Genomic DNA, 18,814 nt, shown 5'->3' with positions numbered 1-18,814 from the left:
GTCTGTGTCGCCTGTCAATATTGATTGCGCATAGAGAGTGCCCGGTCTCCTCTCTGTGGTTTTTTCATGCACAGGAGAGTGTATAGTATAGTGTATCCACCCTCACTCAAAACAGAGACCGCTGTGAGAGAGAGTGAGAGGGGAGCAGACTGAGAGATCCGATAGAGACCGCCCTGACCGGTCCGCCGACCGGCCGCTCACCGGAGGGTCTGCGTCTCGCGGCGAGAGTGGACACAGTCACAGAGAGGAGAGAGAGGGGCGCGACACTTACGCGGCTGCGGCGCGCACCCGCGGCCACGGGCACGGGCACTGTGCGCCAGCTAGCAGCTTCGCACACTTGCGCTCGAACTCGAGCGTTGTCGCGGCTCACGCTCTCAGTCCCGACCGCGCAGGGTTCACACCACGGGCTAATATATATAGCACAGCGGCTAGCATACGCACCCCGCCGCGGAGCACGTACTAAACTCCCCTTGATAATTTCTTTGGCAAACTCCACTGAGATCATGACACACGAGATCACGCGTAGACACGTCCAAAGAGCAAGCCCCGAACCCGACGATGCAGGCTGGGATCAGAAGTAGAGCATCACCCGCGTTTCCACCGACGAACGCTTCTCCATGCCCGCGGGCAAGGGCAGCACGCCGCCGCAGTGGAAGTTTGCGAACGACGGCTGCTCAATCGTGGCGTGGCGGAATACAAAGACCTCGTCGCGGGTCTGATCCTTGAAGTAGTACCACTTTTGCCTCTCGCTATGCTTCAAGTTTGCGGCGAGGTTCGCCACGGGGACGCTGGTCCCCTCGGCGTTGACATTAAAACATTGCTCCTGCAGCAGCGGGGAGATGCGTCGGCAGCAAGGCCTGAGCAAGGCTCGGGAAGCCATCTACACGCGCATGCGCATGTGCATGTGACGTGCATATGCTGTGCATGTGCGTGTGCATGTGCATGTGCATGCGCGAGCTCCTGCCGCGCGACTTCGGTTGAAAAGTCGACTGTCCTCGGGTCGCACACCTACCAGATCATGCGGGCAGCGCGTTTGCACCGTGCAACTGCACTGTGCGAGTATGCGCGGCGCGGTCGCATGTTTTGGCAGTGCGCGGTACGTGGGCAACGGGCACGCACGATGAGCGGAGCCTCCTTCACTGGGTTGCTCTCGTTTCGTGGCTTCCACAGGCCGAGGACAACCTTCAGCTCCAGGTTCTCGTTGCCTGGCTGCGATTTGACCTGCGCAGCAGTGTCTTTCAAGTCGTGGTAACCTTCTGGGTGCTCGCTGAGGAACTCCTTGCAGGCGGCCACGTCGGGATACCAGTCGAGATGTATCGCGCCTGCAGCAGGCCCATTCTCTCCTGGGCCGCCGCGCAAGAGAAACGTGCTCCAGGCCAAGGCCTTGGCATCGGGATGAAGCCTCCTAACGATGGCCTCCAGCTCCGCCTTGTAGAGGGTGTGTTCGGGAGTGCCCCTTTTTGCCACCTGCGACCAGTCGACCACACCCGAGGAGAGAGGCTCCAATTTGAAGCCGCACGTCTCATACCGGAGGGAGGAGTCGCTTCGCGCGTCGTGGAGTGTGACAGGATGCGACTCGGTCGCGGCGCCGATGCCGACCAACGCTTTCATCTGCCTGACGGACAAGGAAGGGGACTGGCAGAGCCGCGGAAGCCCGAGGAAGGCTGTCGTCGCTGTGCTCGCCTTGACGTAGTTCAGCGTCGTCAGTGGAGAGGCCGCATCCGCCATGGCCCGCGCCAGCTCCGGGCCAAACGCCGCCCCCCCGACCCAGCCGGCCGGCGACGCCAGCCAGCAAGGCCGGCTCGAACAGCAGCACGCAGCTCGCTGTCGCTCGCTCGTTCCAAAAGCAACAGTGGGACGAACGAGTCTGTTCCTTCCGCGCGGCTCCAAAAAGTGTCTTACACGACCGACGCGCCGCTTATTAGTCGATGCCGCTGACCGAGCCGTGGAGCAAAAAGCACAAGCGGCTTACCCGCGCCAGTTCTGGCGGCGTGCGCTTCAGCCTGAGCAACTCATTCGCTCAGCCCACCAGTCACAGCGAGTTGCTACGGCTCACACGCGAGAGAGGCGACCACGCGCTGCTGGAGGCGTTTGAGACGCACGACCTGACCTACACGCCAAATGGAGGTAGCTTGGATCTGCGGGAGGAGGTGGCGGCCCTGTACGGCTGCCATATCGGCGTAGAGAACGTCCTCGTCTTTGCCGGCTGCCAAGTCGCTCTCCAGACGGCTGCCTTTGCCCTCACAAACAGTCACACGCACGCCATCGTCTTCAACCCAGCATATCAATCCACCGCCGAGACGCCGCTGCATGCTGGGAGCCAGGTCACGACCCTTCCTCTCCGCGCGTCAAAGGGTTGGCAGCTTGACGTCACCGAGGTCAAGGCCGCCATCCGAGACAACACCAGGTACATCATCGTGAACCAGCCGTACAACCCCGCCGGAGTGCTGATGAAGCGCGAGACGCAGCGAGAGCTCGCGGCGTTGGCGAGAGCTCATGGCATCTACATCCTCTCGGACGAGGTCTACCGGCTGCTCGAGCACGACCCGAAGGACAGATTGCCGGCCATGGCGGACCTGTATGAGCGTGGTCTCAGCGCCGTGACTCTCTCCAAGCCGTGGGGCGCGTGCGGCGTCTCAATCGGCTGGCTCGTCTTCCAGGACCTTACTATCAAGCAGCGCCTGGTGGACGTGCAATACTTTGGCACCGCATGCTGCAGCCGGGCGAGCGAGCTGCAGGCCATCATGTGCCTCCGGGCGAGCGACACGATCCTGCAGCGCAACCTGGCCATCATTCGGCGTAACTTTGGCCTTCTGGAGGCCTTCATCCTCCGCAACGGCGACCTCTTTAGTTGGGTGCGCCCGACGGCGGGCGCGATCGCCTTTATTAACTTCAAGGGTCCTCTGTCGTCGAGCGAGCTCGGGCAGGAGCTTGCGGACGCGGGCATCGGCATCAAGCCCGCCTACTGCTTCAGCGACGTGGTGACGGAGGACCTCGACTACTTCCGCGTGGGATACGGCGAGGATGTGTTCCCTGACGCCCTCGAGGCGTTGCAGCTGTTTGTGGACGAGCACCGCAAAGAGTGGGAGTCGATGGCACGACCGCCACGACAAGGCGGGAGCACAGAGGCAGCGTCGCCCATCGCTGTCGACCGGGCCTGCCCGGTCGTCGTGTCCCGGAGCTACGACCCCCACGCTCGGACAAGCGCGGAGAAGGACCAACAGGCGGCGGTGACGATGGCGGCAGAGGTGGCGGCGGCGGTTGTGGTGGCGGCAGAGGGGCGCGTTTTTGCACTGGGCGCGCTCGCCGGGGCAGTTGCAGTTGCTGCGGCAACGTCTCTCTTTCTCGCTGCGCCATTCCGGAGGGGGTGAGGTCCACTCGCTTGCTTTTTTTCGCTCCATTATAGTAGATCGCAAGGGCTATACGAAGCCACGACGAAGGTCGAAGCCTTCACGCACGCTCCAAAAGGGGCGCGCGCGGATCTCTGTCGCATTTAAGGATAAATTAGGTCGCTGTTACGTCGATTTCAACAAGTGTCTACGGCCTGAGCCGCTCTCCTCTGCCTGCCTGCGCCTCTGTCCGCGCGCTACGACACGCTCTACACATGCTCCAAACTCTCGCTGTGTGAGCTGCACCCTCACTCTACTTCGCTCGGCCCCTCTCTGTGCCTCTCGCGGCCAATGCGTCTACGCGACACGACACGTGTCGGTGGCCGGCGTGCCCGACGCGTCCCCGAGCGTCAGTGCGAGTGGCCGCAGCTGTTCTCCTTGAAGACGTACGCGGGCAGCGCCTCCTCGTAGGTGAGCCTGCTCCGGGAACAGACACCAGCGGTGTCCGTGAGGGCAGCGAGAGAGGTGCGAACATGTGCATCTGCCGCGAGGCCGGGTGGCCGCGCTGCTATTGAGCTCCAGCTGCTGGTCGGCAGCTGCTGGTGAGCTGCTACTCATGGGGCCTGCGCCACGAGGCCGGGTGGCCGCGCAGGCTGCCGCTCGCCGTGGACTGCCGCCGGTCTGCGCGGAGAGAGAGGGGAGAGCCGTCAGAGGTGCGGCGGGTGTGCGAGGTGTCTGCAGAGAGGTGTGTGCGGAGAGGTGTGTGCGGAGAGGTGTGTGCGGAGAGGTGTGCGAGGGGAGGAGGGCGATGCGGAGATGACTGGAGACGGCGCTGCGCCTCGCTGCCACGCGCCACGGGAGAGGCGAGGGTCCAGGAAGTGTCTATGAAGTGACTCGGAGGGTGCCTGCCGCGACCTCGAGGGTGAGGTCGTAGCTGCCGTACTTGCCCCACTCGATGGCGACCTGCGATACAAAGACATGTGCCGATCAAGAACAAAGAAAGCTCCGCCTCGCGTGCGGCCAGCTTGTGGCGACCTGGTTGCCGTTGAGCTGGAGGGCGGGAGGAGGCGGGAGGAGGTGAGAGGGAAGGCGAGAGAAGGCGAGAGGCGCTCCCTCAGAGGAGCTCGTCGCGGCGGCGGCAGACGCGCGGAGAGGCGGGCGGAGGGGCAGAGGCCGCCTCGTCGCAGCGTGGGGCGGCGGCAGGCAAGCGTGGCAGGCGGCAGGCACCGCCAGGCCAGCGGCGGGCGGGCGGGCGGCGGCGGGCGGCGGCAGAGTTGCGTGTGTGCGGGTTGCGGGGCTTGCCTTCCAGAGATGGTGGCCGGGGTAGGCGGGCGAGTGGAAGTGGCCGTCGGCGTGGAACTCGACACGGAACGGGACGCCGTTCTCGTAGTGGAGCATCCACGCGGAGCCGGAGAGGAGCTCCTCGGCCGGCGTGAAGGCGCGCACGAAGGTCGCCTTGCGCCAGTCGTTCGTGTTCACGACGGGCGCGCCCGAGGCGTCCGTCGTCAGCACGCCGCCAGCGAACGAGCCGTCGGGCTGCGCCGTCAGCTGGTAGTTGCCGTATTTGCCCCAATTGACGCCCACCACGCCGGGCTGAACCTCTGTCCAGCTCGCCTCGTTCGCAAAGCGCTTGCACCAGAAGATGTTCTTCTCGCGGAACTCCACCTCAAACTCACCGCCCGCCCACTGAAAGTTGTACATGCCGATCTTCATCACTCCGCGAGCACACCTACAAGACCAATACTCGACTCTAACCACGGGACTCGCGGCACCTCACGTGAGAGTGGCCGAAGAGGCAACGTCGGCGGCACGCCTGTGAGCTGCTTCGTACAGCCTTGCGCGTGTCCAAGCTTGCGCGTGTCGAAGCGCTTTGCAGAGAATACTGACAATTAAGCTTCACAGCTGAAATGTGGAATATAAGCCAATATATCGCAATATACGGTCCGGATATATTGGAGAATATTGGGATATATTGGCTTATATTGCGATATAATCGCCCTGTTGATACGTCTCCAGTATATTCCAATATATTCCAATATATGCCGGAGCTAATCCCGGGGCGAAACAAGAGTATATTGGAGTATATTGGAGTATACTGCGATATATTGTGCACCAAAGTACGCCTGGGGTATACAGCAATGTATCCCAACATATTCCAATATATCCCAGTATTCAGCAGTATTCAGCAGTATTCAGCAGTATTCAGCAGTATTCAGCAGTATTCAGCAGTATTCGCTCGGCTGGATTTTGGAGATCCGGTGCAGCAGTGCTGCCGCAAACGGGTGCGCAGAGGCACGATGGGGCCAGAGGTCGCCTCCGAGCGCCAGATCGATGGCTCATCGTCCGACGGCTCGATGGAGGAAGGCCCTATGCTCAGACTGACCGCGAGCGTCTGCGTCCTGAGTGCAAAATGGGATCGCGGCGGCGGTTGCGATGGCGGATGTCAAGTCGAATCGATGCTCTTAACAGTGCCAGTGGGTGCCACGCGAGCACGGCAAACGTCGGCATAGCCGAGCCAACGCATCTTGGTTGGCCTCCCGCGTAGTTCACGAAGCGGAGCAAGGGCCTCGGAATTGCTGCAATCGTGCAGGGGCGGCGTGCCACTACGTCGGGTGGCGGCGCCCCGTCAGCATACCATGCTCGTGCGACACGCGCGCCCCGCGCGATGGGGCGCGCATGTCCCCTGTCTACCCTGAGCGCCTGCCTCTCGACATCAACGTCTCAACCTTCTGGCTCCAGGGGAGCAGACCTCGCGGCCGCCGGAGGGCGCGCACGCGCAAGCATCGAGCAGGGCCCCCCGGAGCCGGGGACCGAGGTCCTGGGCGCAGGGATTCGTAGCCCCAGACGCCTTCACTTCGGCACCAGCCCACCAGTCGGATGCCGACGTGGCGCGCCTTTTGGCCGAGGCGAGCCGGCTGGGCTTCTTCCTCAAGCACCAGGACTCGTTCCGGCAGGAGATCGGGCTGCGGATGGCGACGAGCCTGCGGACCCTGGGCGGCCAGTTCCTGTGGCAGACGGCGAGCTTCACTTTCCGCGACTGCCCGCGGGAGGTGCTGAAGGACTTGCCGCCTCCTCTCAAGGCGATCGACCAGCCGCGCTCGCTCCAGTTCAATGCAGACACAATGACGGACGCGGCGGAGCTCGCGCGCCCCTTCTTCGCGCTGGTGCCGTCGGTGTGCGGGTTGACGAAGCTGATCACCAAGCCCTCCTCTCCCGCGGCGCAGCAGGCGGCGACGGTGACGGCGCTGACTCTGACATGGGAGAAGCCGAAGACGCGGCACAGCCGGCCGACGCTGACGGTGGACATGCAGTTCGCGCTGTCGACGGAGCACGGGGACCTCCATCCGCCGAAGGACGCGAACCGGCGCGAGTTGGCGCTGGACCCGGCGACGGAGGCGACCTGGCGGCGCATGATCCTCTCCGACATCAAGGCGCACGCGGAGAAGGGGAGAGCCTTGGCGGCGGGCTACTGGCGCCAGATGGGCAACCACAAGATGGCCGCGCAGGTCGACAGCGGCGGGGACGCGAGGGGGGCGCCGCGGCCGGGCAAGCGGAAGGCCGAGAAGGCGCCGGCGGTCCCGCGGCGGAAACTCCTCTGGACCAAGGCGACCCTGTTCGAGGTGGAGGCGATCACGGAGGAGAGGGTGGAGGCGGGCGTGCGGCAGCTCAAGGTCCGGTGGAGCGGCTACCACCCTTCATGGGAGAAGTTCCGGCTCCCGGGGGACGGGGAGGCGGGCGACGCGGTCTCGACGTGGGAGCCGGCGAGCGGGCTGACCAAGACGGACGCGTACAAGGCGTGGGAGGAGCAGCAGTGAGCCCGGCGCCGCCGAGCGGGCGAGGCGGTCGGCGGCCCGGCTCGGGGCGGCCGCAGCGCTCTGCCTCCGCGCCGCCCGACCGGCCTGGAGCTGACTCGCCCGTCGCGAGCTCATCGGCTTCGCGGCGCTCCGGATGTAGGTCTGGAACTAGATTGGCCTCGGGATCGTCGCCGCTCCTCCCGGCGCCCGACTTAGCGCGGCTGGAGGGAGAGCTCGAGTCGGCGCGACGCGATAGAGACAAGGCGCGGCGCGAGCGCAGCCACGAGCTCTCGCTCCTCGCAAAGGCACAGACGCTCATCGCCGAGCTGGAGGCGGAGAACGGCGATCTCCGGCGCGAGAACCGCGAGCTCAGCAGCGTCGTCGGCAAGTACGAGCAGCGCGAGCTCGAGCGCGAGAAGGCAGCGAGTAGGGCTGGGAGGGCACGCGAGCGCAAGGCGGCGGCGGAGCAGATGGCCATCGCCGCGGTGGAGCGAGAGGCGGAGCGGCTGGCGGAGGAGCTCGAGGAGCGAGACGAACAGCTCGCGGAGGCGAAGGCGGAGCTCGAGGAGGCGCAGGGAGCGGCGGAGGCGGCGGCAGCGGAGGCTCGAGCGGTGAAGTACCAGAAGATGCTCTCCGACCGCAAGCTGCAGCGCGCGCGCGACCGGCTCGACAATGCGGACACGCGGGCCGTGCGCAAGTGCAGCGCGGAGGAGTTTGCGCAGCTCTCGCGCGTGGCGCAGCGCAAGGAGAACCAGCGCGACCGCGATCTGTGGCGCGAGTTCCTCCCCGAGGGGCGGAGGCTCGAGCCGCTGATCGACGTCCTCGACGGCCAGGGCCGGCTGGGCGAGCTGTTCAAGCTCGCCAAGGTCCAGACGCTGCACCTCACCGGCCTGGCCGAGTTCGTCACGAAGATCGAGCAGGAGCACTACGGCGTGAGCTTCGGCCTCTTCTGCCACTTCGAGCTCGGCTTGACGATGGACAAGATTCTGCGCCTGACGCACGCCGGCAGCCACAAGCTCGACAAGACGACCGGCGCGTTCGTGCGCAAGGTCGTCTACGTTGACCCGGTCAACAAGGCGCGCGTCGTCAGGGTGCCGCGCGTGGGAGCGCCCCGCAGCAAACTCGAGCCCGTCATTGACCTCCTCAAGGAGCAGCAGCAGCTCAAGTCGGCGGAGAACGGGCGGGTCGGCTTCCGCAAGTTTGACGATGTGGTGGCCATGGTCGTGAAGGAGGACCCGGGCACGCACGGCATGCCTCCCCTCCCCTTCTTCCTAGGCGGCAAGGTCGACCTCCCGATCATCATCTCGCTCGACGCGACCGGCTTCCAGGGCGGCCAGCTCACCACCGCGGTGCTGCGCAACCCCTACAAGCCCGGCTCGACCGCGCACCTGCGGCTGCTCGCGCAGGGCTCCGTCAAAGACGACCGCGGCGGCGCGGAGAAGCTGATGGGCGACAACCTCCCCGCGATCCACCGGACGGCCGAGCGGGACCGGCAGGGGCGCACACAGACGATCCTCCTCGACGACAGCGCGACGGCCGACGTCCGCCTCGCCCTCCACCAGACGCTCGACACGGGGGCGCTGCGGCACGTGGACATGAAGGCCGGCTCGGGGTGGTGCGAGTGCGACCGCCACACGGCTCTGCGAGTCACGCCGAGCCGGCCCGAGTCGGTCGAGCAGATGTACTCGCTGCTCCAGGCGTGCACGGGGCCCGAGGTGGACGAGGAGATCACGCTCGCGCACGAGCTGCACGAGGGCGAGGCGATCCCGCGCCCGTGCACCAGGTGCAGCTTTGCCCGCAACCCGATGACTGCCGCCGCCGAGCGCGTCGCCGAGATCAAGCTGCGCGAGGCCCTTCAGGCGGACACGTCCAAGGCCGGCCGTGCAAAGTACGCGAAGTGGCAGCTCGACCGCGCCAAGGAGCACCGCATGGTCAAGTGCGGCCCCTCGGCCGTCTCGCTCTTCCGCGTGGCGCGCCGCCGCAAGCACCTTTGTCATCTGCACGTCGCGAAGCTCAACCTTCCCAAGACACCTTGGAAGTGGGGGCTGCTCAACAACTGCAGCGACGACGCGCGGCAGCAGGTCCAGGAGAAGCTGGCGGAGTTTGGCCACCACCTCGACCTGCGGCGCAAGGACGCCGGGCGCGACGGGTCGAAGAAATGGTTCACCGGCGAGGCGTGGGGCCGGTTGATCGCGGGGGACGGCAAGTCGCCGGGCGGGCCGGTGGCGATCGCGACCTTCCTCGTCATCATGCTCGACGACCTGCAGGACCGCGGAGTAAACGCGGGGAGCGAGACGGCCGCTGCGACGCCCGCCCCCGCCGCCGCTGCGGCCAAGGCGACGAAGGGTAAGGCGACGAAGGGTAAGTCGGCGCGCAAGGCCAAGACGGCTGCGGCTGCTCCCGCCCCCGCCCCGCCCGAGCCAGCCGACGCCGAGCTGACCCGCCAGCCCTCCCGCGTCGAGCGCGAGGCCGACACGGCGCACCTGGAGCTGCTGCGCGAGATGTACGGCTCGCGTGCCGAGACCGCCATCCGCGCCGCCCTCGCTTTCGACGCCTACTTCGCGTGGTACTACGCTTGGAAGCGTCGCGTGCCGATCAACGCGGACAAGGCGGTCAAGGAGGCGCGCGCGCTCGAGAACATGCAGCTGGCCGTGGACCTGCACGAGATCTACGAGCGGGTCTCGCTGTACAACCACGGCTCGTACATGCCGCACGGCGCCATCTTCAAGATCACCGAGTCCATCCTCGAGGTCGGCGATGTCGAGGCCTTCGACACCGGCCCGCTCGAGCTGCTGAACGCGGAGGCCAAGAGGAGGGCAAAGAGCAACGGCGCGACCAACTTGGAGACCATCGGGGCGGGGCAGGCGCAGCGCGGGCCGACGAAGGCGGGCGCGCAGGGGCCGTCGCGGTTGTGCGGCGTGGCGGAGCGGGCGACGACGATGGCTCTGTCCGTCGCGTACCACCTCCTCATCACCAACGCGTTGCGGCGCGGCGATGGCGTGGCCTCCATTCCGACCGAGCGGCGCGCGGAGCGGCTGTTTGGCGACGGGCCGGGACGCTCCAAGCTGGTGCGCCGCGGGATCAAGCTGGAGCATCTGGGAGAGGACTATAGTCCCGAGAAGGACTCGGTTATTGCCGCGATGGTGCGGATTGTGGTGGCACGCGTGCGTCCGGCCGGCGACCCGGAGGCGTAGTGTGTCGGTCAGTACGTCGGTGTGTCGCCTTGTGACCCTTCCTCCCTCCTCCCCACGTGTTATGACCCGGCCTGGGTGGCCGGCGAGGCGGCGTGCGGGTAGCAGAAGGGTCATTTTTATGCCGATGTACACGTTTCGGTCACACTCAGGGCCCGTTTTGCATGACCTGTTCGGCAATATACAGCAATATATCCCAGTATTGCGAATTATAAGCCAATAATGGGGCCAGCAAGCTGTGAATATATTGGGATATACTGCTGTATATTGCAATATATTGCGGAAGGATTGAGGTGCTTGGCGGCGCCGAGATATACTCCAATATATCCCAGTATTCGGCTGGAAGATGTTCCTCCAATATCTCCGTATATTGCGCAATAGTGCGCAATATGGGAGTATATTCCAGGGGTGCAATATACCCCAGTATATCCCAATATATTCACAGCGCATCGCTATTTGTCAGTATTCTCGCACGATCATGCGTCTGCTCTGGCTTTTTTTGTTGAGAACAGAAACGACGTAGCTGTTGAGCGCTGCCAGAGCGGTGTTTCGACACAGATATCGTTCAACGGTCAGGAGAACTCGTGCAGCATCCCGTCAGCGTATCCGAGTTCGCCAAGCAGCTCCCTCACCGTCGAGTTGAAGGCCGGCGGGCCGCACCACAACACTCGCACGTGCGGAGCGGGGGGTGGCAGCTGCGCCTGCAGCATCTCCTTGCTCGGGCGGCCTCGGCCTCCGCTCCAGGCCGCGGGCGGATCACTGAGGGAGTGGAAGACGCGCAGCTGCTCCGGGTGGGCAGCGCTCAGCTCCGCCAGCTCGTCGGCCACAAGGATGTCTTCCGCCCGTCGGTTGAAGCACAGGAGCCGCAGGCGCGGCAGTGCGCTGCGAGAGCGCACGAGAGAGTAGATCACTTGAAGCATGGGCGTGATTCCCGTGCCTCCAGCCACGAAGCCGACGGCATGGACAGCGGGAGCCAGCCTGGCCGCGCCACCGACCGGGCCCCGCACGAGGAGCGAGTCCCCCGGGTGCAGCGCGGCGATGCGGGGCGACAGCGCTCCCTGTGGGTACGCTTTGACGACGAGCTCGAAGGTGCCCTCGAACGCACCGCCCGCTCGCTGGTACGGCGTGTAGGGCTGCTCGCCTCCCTCGCCGCCCTCGAGCCTCACCAGCGCGTGCGAGCCGCACGTCCACTCGAGCGCGCGAGTCGACCCGGGGAGAGGGCCCTGCAGCGTCAGCCGCACACTGCCCCGGCCCACCTCCGCTCGGGAGCGGACGACGTGTCTGCTCCACCCGGCCAGCAGCGGGGGCGGCGTCGACGTGCTGCCAGCCGACGCTGCGCCAGCGGCGCCCCCCGCCGCCGGCACGCCCGCCGTGATAGCTGCGCCGAGTCGGGAGCCTGCCGACGGCGGCGGCGGCATCGAAGGGCGTGCCCACGGGGCACGGCCGTCGGCGCCGCACATTGATTTTGCCACATCACCGGCCGCACCCGCCGTCAGACGCGCTGGCCGGCGAACGCCAGCTGCACCAGCACGCAAGACCTCCCCAGAGCGCCGCTGCGGCGGCGCTGCCAGGCCGCCGCTAGAGGGCGGCGGCGTCTTGAATGCGTAGTTGTCCGACTCGATCTTGTCGCTGTGAGCGATTCGCACGAGAATCTTGCCGTCCCGACGGACCACCTCGTGCACCCGCTGCTTGAGGCCTTTGCTGCACACTGTGCCGCTCATATTCTGATAGAGGCTGTCGCCGCTCCGGAGGCTGATCTGGTAGCGGTGCCACGGGCAGACGACGCACGGACCAAACGGGCCGCAGTCCTCAATCTCTGCGTTCAGGAGCGGACCTCCCATGTGATAGCAGGTGGCGTCGATGGCGTGCACGTCGCCACGATGCGCAATGAGAGCGATGTAGCGGCCGCCGCCCGCCTGCACCAGGAGGCGTCCGTTCTGGCCCAGCTGCGACTCGGACGCGACCTCGTGCAGAGCCGAGGAGGTGCCGTCGGAGCAGGAAGCTGCAGACCTGGCGTCTACGGCCTGTGTTTCCATGAGGAGACGGCGGCGTGGCACACCCCCCGGGGACCGCTGTCTGGTATAGCCCCAGCCGACTCCGCGTGAACTCTCGAGGGATCTCGAGTTATCCCTGCTGCTCGGTGCACGAACTCTGTTCACACCGAGCAGCTGGGAGTGGCTGGCTATAGCAGACCGTCGCACGGAATCGCGCACGAAGCTGGGTTCGGACTTTTTGCGGGGTATGGTATGGTACTCTCGCGCAACCCACCTCGAGACCATACCCCCCCCGCCTGCTGACAGACCCAGCCTCCCGGAGACCGGGGATGGGCGGTCAGGACCATACCCCCCCACCCTTTGGGCCGCGAGGGTACCATACCCCGCAAAAAGTTGGAACCCTGGTCGAAAAAAGAGAAGAATACCCGCACCAGCGGAGCTGTTGAGCATGCCCTGGGGGCCCCTCTGCGCCGGGGAGGAGTTGTTGGAGGCTAGGACGCAAGCGTCCGTGTGTGTGAGTACACACACACACACACACACACACACTCGCAAGCGTCCGTCGCCCTTTTCATTCAAACTCGGGGCCCACTCCGCTACGCTCCGACCCGAATTTGGAGGGCCGCCTAAAAGTTTAAGGTGTTGCTGCGCAAACGGGGTCGGACACAGGGCACAGCTCATGCTAAGAGCTAGAAGGGGAGCTAGAGAGAACGACTACCCTGTCCCGTTATTGCGTACACCAGCACCACAAAAGCTCTCTCTCTCCTGTCCTCACTCAGGGGGGTCACAACTACCGAGTCCCTCGACTAGCTGCCACGTTGCCGACCGAGAGCGGATCTCCTCCTGCTCCGCAAGGAGGGTGGCCAAGGCTAAAGTCTTGCCGGAGCCGCCGGGCGCGTTGACGACTTGGAGAAGGTCGCCCTTCTTGAGCACTTGAGCACTGGATAGGGTCGATTCCGCATGGTACGGGACCCCTCGATCGTCTCGCCCTCCCTCACTGGTATGTTCATTGGGGGGGGTCATAACAAACACGGTACAGGATCGAGGTGCACGCTGCCGAAGCAGTGTCGTCCCCCCTCTCCCCGACGGCGATGGCGGTGTGACCGATCGAGCTACAAGAGGAGCTTGTTCAGCAGGATCCAGGCAATCCGACGCACTACCCTCCAACCGGGCCTGAGATCATCAGATAGCTCCCGTCACCGTCTCGGGTTTGTGTGGGATCGAACCACTCCGGGATGGGCAAGCCCATCGTTCTGAGTTGTGCCTTTCCCCCACCTGCAGGGGGTAGCAAGAGGGTATGTGCTCCGCGTTGGCCGGACAGGGAAGGGGGAGGGGGGGGGGGGGAGGGGGGCTCTTCCAGGCGGGAGAGGCCGACATAGCAACTCCGAGTCGCGCTACAAAAACTTAGCAGTCATCTGGTTAATTGTCAAAATTCCTGTTGTGCAAGAGGGGAGGGGGCTCTGACAGAGTGTGTGGTGGGAGAGGGCAGGGAATGAGCGCAGGGGAAAGGGGGGGGGGGGGGGGGTCGCCCTTCTACTTGTACTTGTAGAGATGCTCGAGGGGGTGCTTTGTGGGGCGGTGCGCAGCCAGGCCAGCAGTGAGGGGAGGCGCACCCTCACTCTTCTCGGTTTCAGAGCTCGTCGGAGGCTGCGGCACGACGGGAGGGTCGCGATAGCAGTCCTCGGGCGAGCCGACGCGCATGTCCAACCAGCGCTGGGACTCGTTGTGACGGCAGACGCCGGCTGCCTCTCCAACCGCTTCTGCAGCGTCCTTCTTTGCCCGGTGCATGGGCTCGATCCGATTCCGCAGCGTGTCGTCCCCAGCGGCGGTGCTGCGCGGGAGGCGGCCGCGGGCACGCTGGGCTCGATCAGCGGCTTTCCCTCAGTTGCTCCGAAAGCACGGATTTGGCGGACGTTCTTGGCTTCAATTTTACGGATGTGGCACCAGCTGAAGGCTTGCACGGCGCAGTTCACGCAGTTCGTGCACGGTATTCGGATTTTGCTATTTGCTCGTGTGGGGGTATATTGCAGATTTGTCAATGGTACCGCGTCTGCGACGCGGGCGCCTTGCGAGCAGAGCCCTTAGCCACCCTTCATATCTTGCGCGGTCAAAGATCGGACGATCGCGAATCCTTTGTGGGCGGACGACCCGGTTGACGCCGATTGCGATCACGGAGCGCATAATCGCGGGAATGGAAATGTGCGGCGCACTGCCTCACAAACACTCTCCAGGCCCCAAATGACGTGTGAGTGTTAGAGTTGTTTGGTATCGCTAAAAATCTCTCTCTGCCTCACTGGTGATGACTGTGCTGCTACTCGTGCTCCCTCCCTCGGGGCCATACTACTCGAAATTCCGGCGCACGTCCAGCGCCGTATCTGAGCGCGTCCCAGGCCTGGACCCTTGTCGGAGCTATTTTTGGAGCGATGGGTTCGAGACAGAGAGACTTCTTCTCTCTCTTGGGTTCGTGAGTTGTAAAAGTAAGGATCGTGCGTGCGATCTCATGCCGAGAGAAGGTGCCAAACAAGTCAAGAAGAGTGCCTGGCTCGTCGGCACCAACTGGATTCCGGAGCTGGTTCCTCGTGTGCCTGGTTGTCCTCAACTGGCCCTACAGTCAAGCCCTGGTGGAAAAAAGTAAAATGCGGTGCCGCATTGGTGCCACTTGCGTGAGACAGCGAACAGGATTAGGGAGCACTAGCGCCGCGCAGCACTCTCGCTAAGCCACGCTTGGCTCACAGAATGGTGGCTGCCTCCAATGGCGTCGAGGTCTCCAATGGCGTGAAGGCCAGCTCTTTCGAGTACAAAGGCTGGAGGTTCGACAGCGTCTCCGGGCCAATCCTCAGCACTTGCGAGCGTGGCACGCTCACCGACAAGCTCAGCGCCACCGCCGCCTCCAAAGGCCTCCCATCGATTGTGCCGCCTCTGCCTGAGGCCATCTTCGGACACAGCTACCTCACGATGACGCACGAGGCTAGCGGTCGCACCTTCAGCTTCGATGCGGCCGGAGCAATCGCTTGCTGGATGCGAGAGTCTGCGCACAAGGGCTCAGGCGGGGTTCGAGTGACCACGGCGAGCTTGCCCTCCTGGAAAAAGGTTGCGGACGAGCAGGATCTGGCGATGGGTGCGTCCGACTACGACTGGACATTCTCGACCGACTATAGTGGCACCACGGGCGCCGAGAGCCCTCTCTCGCCTACCACAGAGGTGGAGGGTGCACCGGCGCAGTGGGGGGTGCACACTGGCAGTGGCTTGGACATGGCACTGCTGCGCCGGCGCGACATACCGATCTTGCACTTCGTGGACCTCACGCTGTACGAGGACGACCTTGGCGACAACGGCGAGTCGGTGGTGAGGCTGCGGATGCGCGTGATGCCCAGCTGCTTCCTCCTCCTGCTCCGCCATGCGCTCCGGGTGCCGACAGCGGGCTCCTGTCCGTGCCGTGTCCATTAGACATGTCCACGCGAGACCTGTCCACGACATGTCCCATAGGTGGACGGCGTCCACATCCGACAGCACGACACGCGGGTCTTCCACAAGTTTGGGTCGCCCCACGTCCTGCGCGACCGCCGGCTGGGCGAGGCGCGCCTCGCTCCGCTGCGCAAGCCGGTGCTGCTCGACGAACCCGCCGCTGCCACAGCCGCCCCGTGGGCGACCACCACGCCACACCGCTTGGCCTGCGAGCAGCAGCAGGCTTCGCTCCGCTCGGCGAGCGTCCCCAACGAACAGCAGGCGGCCGAGAAGCTCGCCACGCTGCCGCCAAAGAGCGAGAGCGTCGAGGAGCTGCTCCTGTGAAGTCCTAGAGCTGCACTCACCTCCGGGTGGAAGCGGTCTGCTTCTTGTGGGTGTGGGGAACACTGCGGCTCTGTGACGTCTCTCTGTCAGAGTTGGCAGCTTTTTTGCGCGGTCTCTCCCGCTCTTGCGGTCTCTTTTCTCTCTACCGCGCGCTCCCCCCGGCCCCCCGCCCGAGGCCGGGAGCCTGCGGTGTCCGTCTCGAAGTCGAACTCGATGCATGTGCATGTGCATGTGCAGCGCATAAATCATAATAAAACGGACACCTCTACTGTGAGATGGGTAAAAAGGAACAGGTCCCCGCCCGTGCGATCTTTGTGCAGGGTCGTCTTTGTGGGTGTGGTCGGCGACTAACTCCACGGGGTCGCGCCGTCGCGCGTCCTCTCCCGATTCTGTGGCGACTAGCGCACTAGCCGTCTTCCACATGGTCCCTCGGCCTCGGGTCCCTGGCTCCCTGCTGCTCCTAATCTCTTCGGTACATCCTCCTGCTGATCACCGCAAAGTCCTGCTCCCGTCCCTCCCTCGTCTCGCCCTGCGCGTCTGCTCCAACTCTCCCCCGTCGTCTCTGCCCTCAGTCACTCTGCGCGTCGTCTGCCGTCTGGCGGCGCGGGTCCTCTGACCTCGTCTCCCCACAGCGCAGAGTGTTCGCGTGTTCTCGCGCCATAACCCATGAATCTCTCGGGTGTGTTAAGGGTGACGGGGTACACGTGCGCGTATTTTTCTTCAGCAGATTCACAAGCGCGCGACGCGGCATGGCGCGCAACGGACGGGCCCGATAGCTCCCCCTCGCTGGCTCACTCGCTCACTCCGGTCTCTGCGCGCGCCGGCTCATCCTTCGGCGGTAATAGCGGCGGAGGCGGCCGCGTTGGCCTTGTGCTTCGGCGTGAAGTGGAAGTCGGCCGGCACCGGCCCGAGCAGCATCTCCGAGATCTTGACCCAGTCCGACGCCATCGACGAGGCCATCAGCGTCTCGAGGTCGTTGCGGCCGAAGTAGGTCGGCGGCCGCTCGTTGATGCGGCAGGGGAGGCGCTCGAGGAGGCCGACGGGCACGTAGCGGTGGAGGAAGGAGAGCCACTCGAGCAGGAAGTTGCGCGTGCGCGCCACGCCGAGCGTGTCGGTGCCCCAGTGCTCGAGGCCGAACCGCACGAACCCGCGCAGCATGTCGAGCCGCTCCGAGGCCGAAATGTCCCAGTGGCGCCGCTCCTTGACCTCGGTGAAGAGCCAAGGCTTGACGAGCGCGCCGCGCGCGAGCATCACGGACGAGATGCCGGTCTCCGACTTGAGCGCGTTGTCCACGTCCTCGTAGCTGAAGGCGTCGCCGTTGCCAATTAGCGGCGCGGGGCACGCGCTGGCGCACCTGTTCACGGCAGGACGCGTGAAGAGACGCCGTCCGCACTGCCGGCGCGGCGAATGCGCCCGGCGCACTGCGAGATGTAGTCCCAGTCTGCGAGCTTGGTGTACCGCTGCTGGCGCGAGCGGCCGTGCAGCGTCACCGCGGCGGCGCCCCAGCCGGGCAGCTGCGGGACGAGCCGGTGCGCGGTCGGCTTGTCCATGTCGTATCCGGTGCGCAGCTTGACGGTGAGAGGGCACCTGTGCAGGTGGGTGGCGAGGTGGAGCCGACCGCACGGCCGAGCTGCGGCGCCGGGCGGTGAGGGTCCGCACGAGAGCTGCTGCGACATGACGCGCACGATGCCCTGCACCTTGTTGGCGCGCTGCGCCAGCCCGGCGCCCATGCCTGCAGCAGTTGCGGACGGGTCTCGCCGCCGGCATGCCGCAACGGCGGAGCGGACACAGCGGTGTGGGAAGGGCGAGGGGTGGTTGGCATGGTGCGTCAGAGAGCTGGTAAGTGTCTCGGAAGGGTCGCGCGCCGCGGTTGCAGACGAGGTCGATCGGGCAGCCCATGTTGATGTCGACGAAATCGACCTGTTCACGGCTGCGCGGCGTGAAGAGTCGCCCTCCGGCAGCAGCTGGTCGCGTGGAGCAGAGCAATCCTCCGTCTCCGCCTCGATGAGCTGCGCGACGCGCGCCTACGGCCCCGCGCAATCTCGACCTCATCTCGACGCAATCTCGGGGGGGCGTCGAGGAGCCGCGCGAGGCGCGCGCCATCGTCTCGGCGCTGTTGCCTGCGATCTGCACGCCGAACACGTCCTCGGACACGTGCCGCCGCAGCAGCGCCCACTCGGACGCCTAGAGCGACACTTCCGGGACGCCTCCGAGAAGGGGCCGGCGCCTGCCCGCCGCAGGCAGCGCCCTCTCGAGGCGCCTGGCCCTGCAGCAGGTTGGTCGCCATGGCCATCTCGCTGCAGGTGATGTCGGCGCCGTACCCCTTGCACACGCGCCGGTACGGCAAGTTGCCCACCGTCGTGAGCGGCGCGAGGTACAGCTTGCCGCGCCTGGTCTCGGACAATCTCGGATCATCTCGGGCAATCTCGAGCGGCGCGAGTACGGCTTGCGGCGCCAGTCCACTGCCCGCCGCTCGCGCGTCGCCACGCTGCCGCTCGGGTAGTGCCCGCCGCCGCCAGCCGTGCAGCCCCCCTCGAGACCCTCGGCAGCGTCCGCACCGGTGGCACCCTCGGCTCTCGCAGACTCCTCCTTCCCTGGCCCATCCACTGCAGGCGCAGGCCCGTCCGATGCCCCGGCCTGTGCCTGCGCCGCCGCCGCCTGCGCCGCGGCAGCCGCGCCCGCCTCCTGTCCCTCGGACGGCTTGCGGTGTTCGTTGATCG

The 18,814-nt window shown here is 65.3% G+C and overlaps 6 protein-coding genes across 6 annotated transcripts; 2 read left to right on the top strand and 4 right to left on the bottom strand.

Annotated features, from left to right (window-relative positions):
* Nucleotides 1–571: 571 nt before the first annotated feature.
* EMIHUDRAFT_221505 (hypothetical protein) lies at nt 572–1,728 on the bottom strand (the record flags this gene model as incomplete). The annotated part of the gene is made up of 2 exons (XM_005756447.1): nt 572–823; nt 1,120–1,728. 2 exons carry the CDS (start codon nt 1,726–1,728, stop codon nt 572–574), a joined length of 861 nt encoding a protein of 286 aa, XP_005756504.1.
* A 200-nt stretch (nt 1,729–1,928) lies between these two features.
* On the top strand, nt 1,929–3,497 carry EMIHUDRAFT_221504 (hypothetical protein; the record flags this gene model as incomplete). The annotated part of the gene is made up of 3 exons (XM_005756446.1): nt 1,929–2,855; nt 2,928–3,082; nt 3,410–3,497. 3 exons carry the CDS (start codon nt 1,929–1,931, stop codon nt 3,495–3,497), a joined length of 1,170 nt encoding a protein of 389 aa, XP_005756503.1.
* On the bottom strand, nt 3,493–5,203 carry EMIHUDRAFT_439283 (hypothetical protein). Its single transcript, XM_005756445.1, has 7 exons — nt 5,150–5,203; nt 5,107–5,113; nt 4,632–5,060; nt 4,365–4,379; nt 4,235–4,292; nt 3,953–4,010; nt 3,493–3,806 (listed from the first exon to the last, which is right to left on the bottom strand). The coding sequence occupies exons 3-7, from the start codon at nt 5,040–5,042 to the stop codon at nt 3,740–3,742; spliced, it is 609 nt and encodes a 202-aa protein (XP_005756502.1). The 5' UTR covers nt 5,043–5,060; nt 5,107–5,113; nt 5,150–5,203; the 3' UTR covers nt 3,493–3,739.
* Nucleotides 5,204–10,892: 5,689 nt separating this feature from the next.
* On the bottom strand, nt 10,893–11,381 carry EMIHUDRAFT_58134 (cytochrome-b5 reductase; the record flags this gene model as incomplete). Its single annotated transcript, XM_005756444.1, has 1 exon — nt 10,893–11,381. A coding segment is annotated over one exon (489 nt), but the record flags the coding sequence as incomplete, so codon positions are not given.
* Nucleotides 11,382–15,041: 3,660 nt separating this feature from the next.
* On the top strand, nt 15,042–16,094 carry EMIHUDRAFT_107923 (hypothetical protein; the record flags this gene model as incomplete). Its single annotated transcript, XM_005756443.1, has 2 exons — nt 15,042–15,713; nt 15,792–16,094. 2 exons carry the CDS (start codon nt 15,042–15,044, stop codon nt 16,092–16,094), a joined length of 975 nt encoding a protein of 324 aa, XP_005756500.1.
* Nucleotides 16,095–16,919: 825 nt separating this feature from the next.
* On the bottom strand, nt 16,920–18,483 carry EMIHUDRAFT_428642 (hypothetical protein; the record flags this gene model as incomplete). The annotated part of the gene is given in 6 exon segments (XM_005756442.1): nt 16,920–17,448; nt 17,517–17,681; nt 17,754–17,826; nt 17,960–18,014; nt 18,153–18,269; nt 18,289–18,483. The coding sequence occupies 6 exon segments, from the start codon at nt 18,385–18,387 to the stop codon at nt 16,920–16,922; spliced, it is 1,038 nt and encodes a 345-aa protein (XP_005756499.1). The 5' UTR covers nt 18,388–18,483.
* Nucleotides 18,484–18,814: the final 331 nt, after the last annotated feature.

Source organism: Emiliania huxleyi (assembly GCF_000372725.1).
Source record: "Emiliania huxleyi CCMP1516 unplaced genomic scaffold EMIHUscaffold_97, whole genome shotgun sequence".
In the NCBI taxonomy this organism is placed as follows: Eukaryota; Haptophyta; order Isochrysidales; family Noelaerhabdaceae; genus Emiliania; species Emiliania huxleyi.
This window is presented reverse-complemented; position numbering and strand designations above follow the sequence as displayed.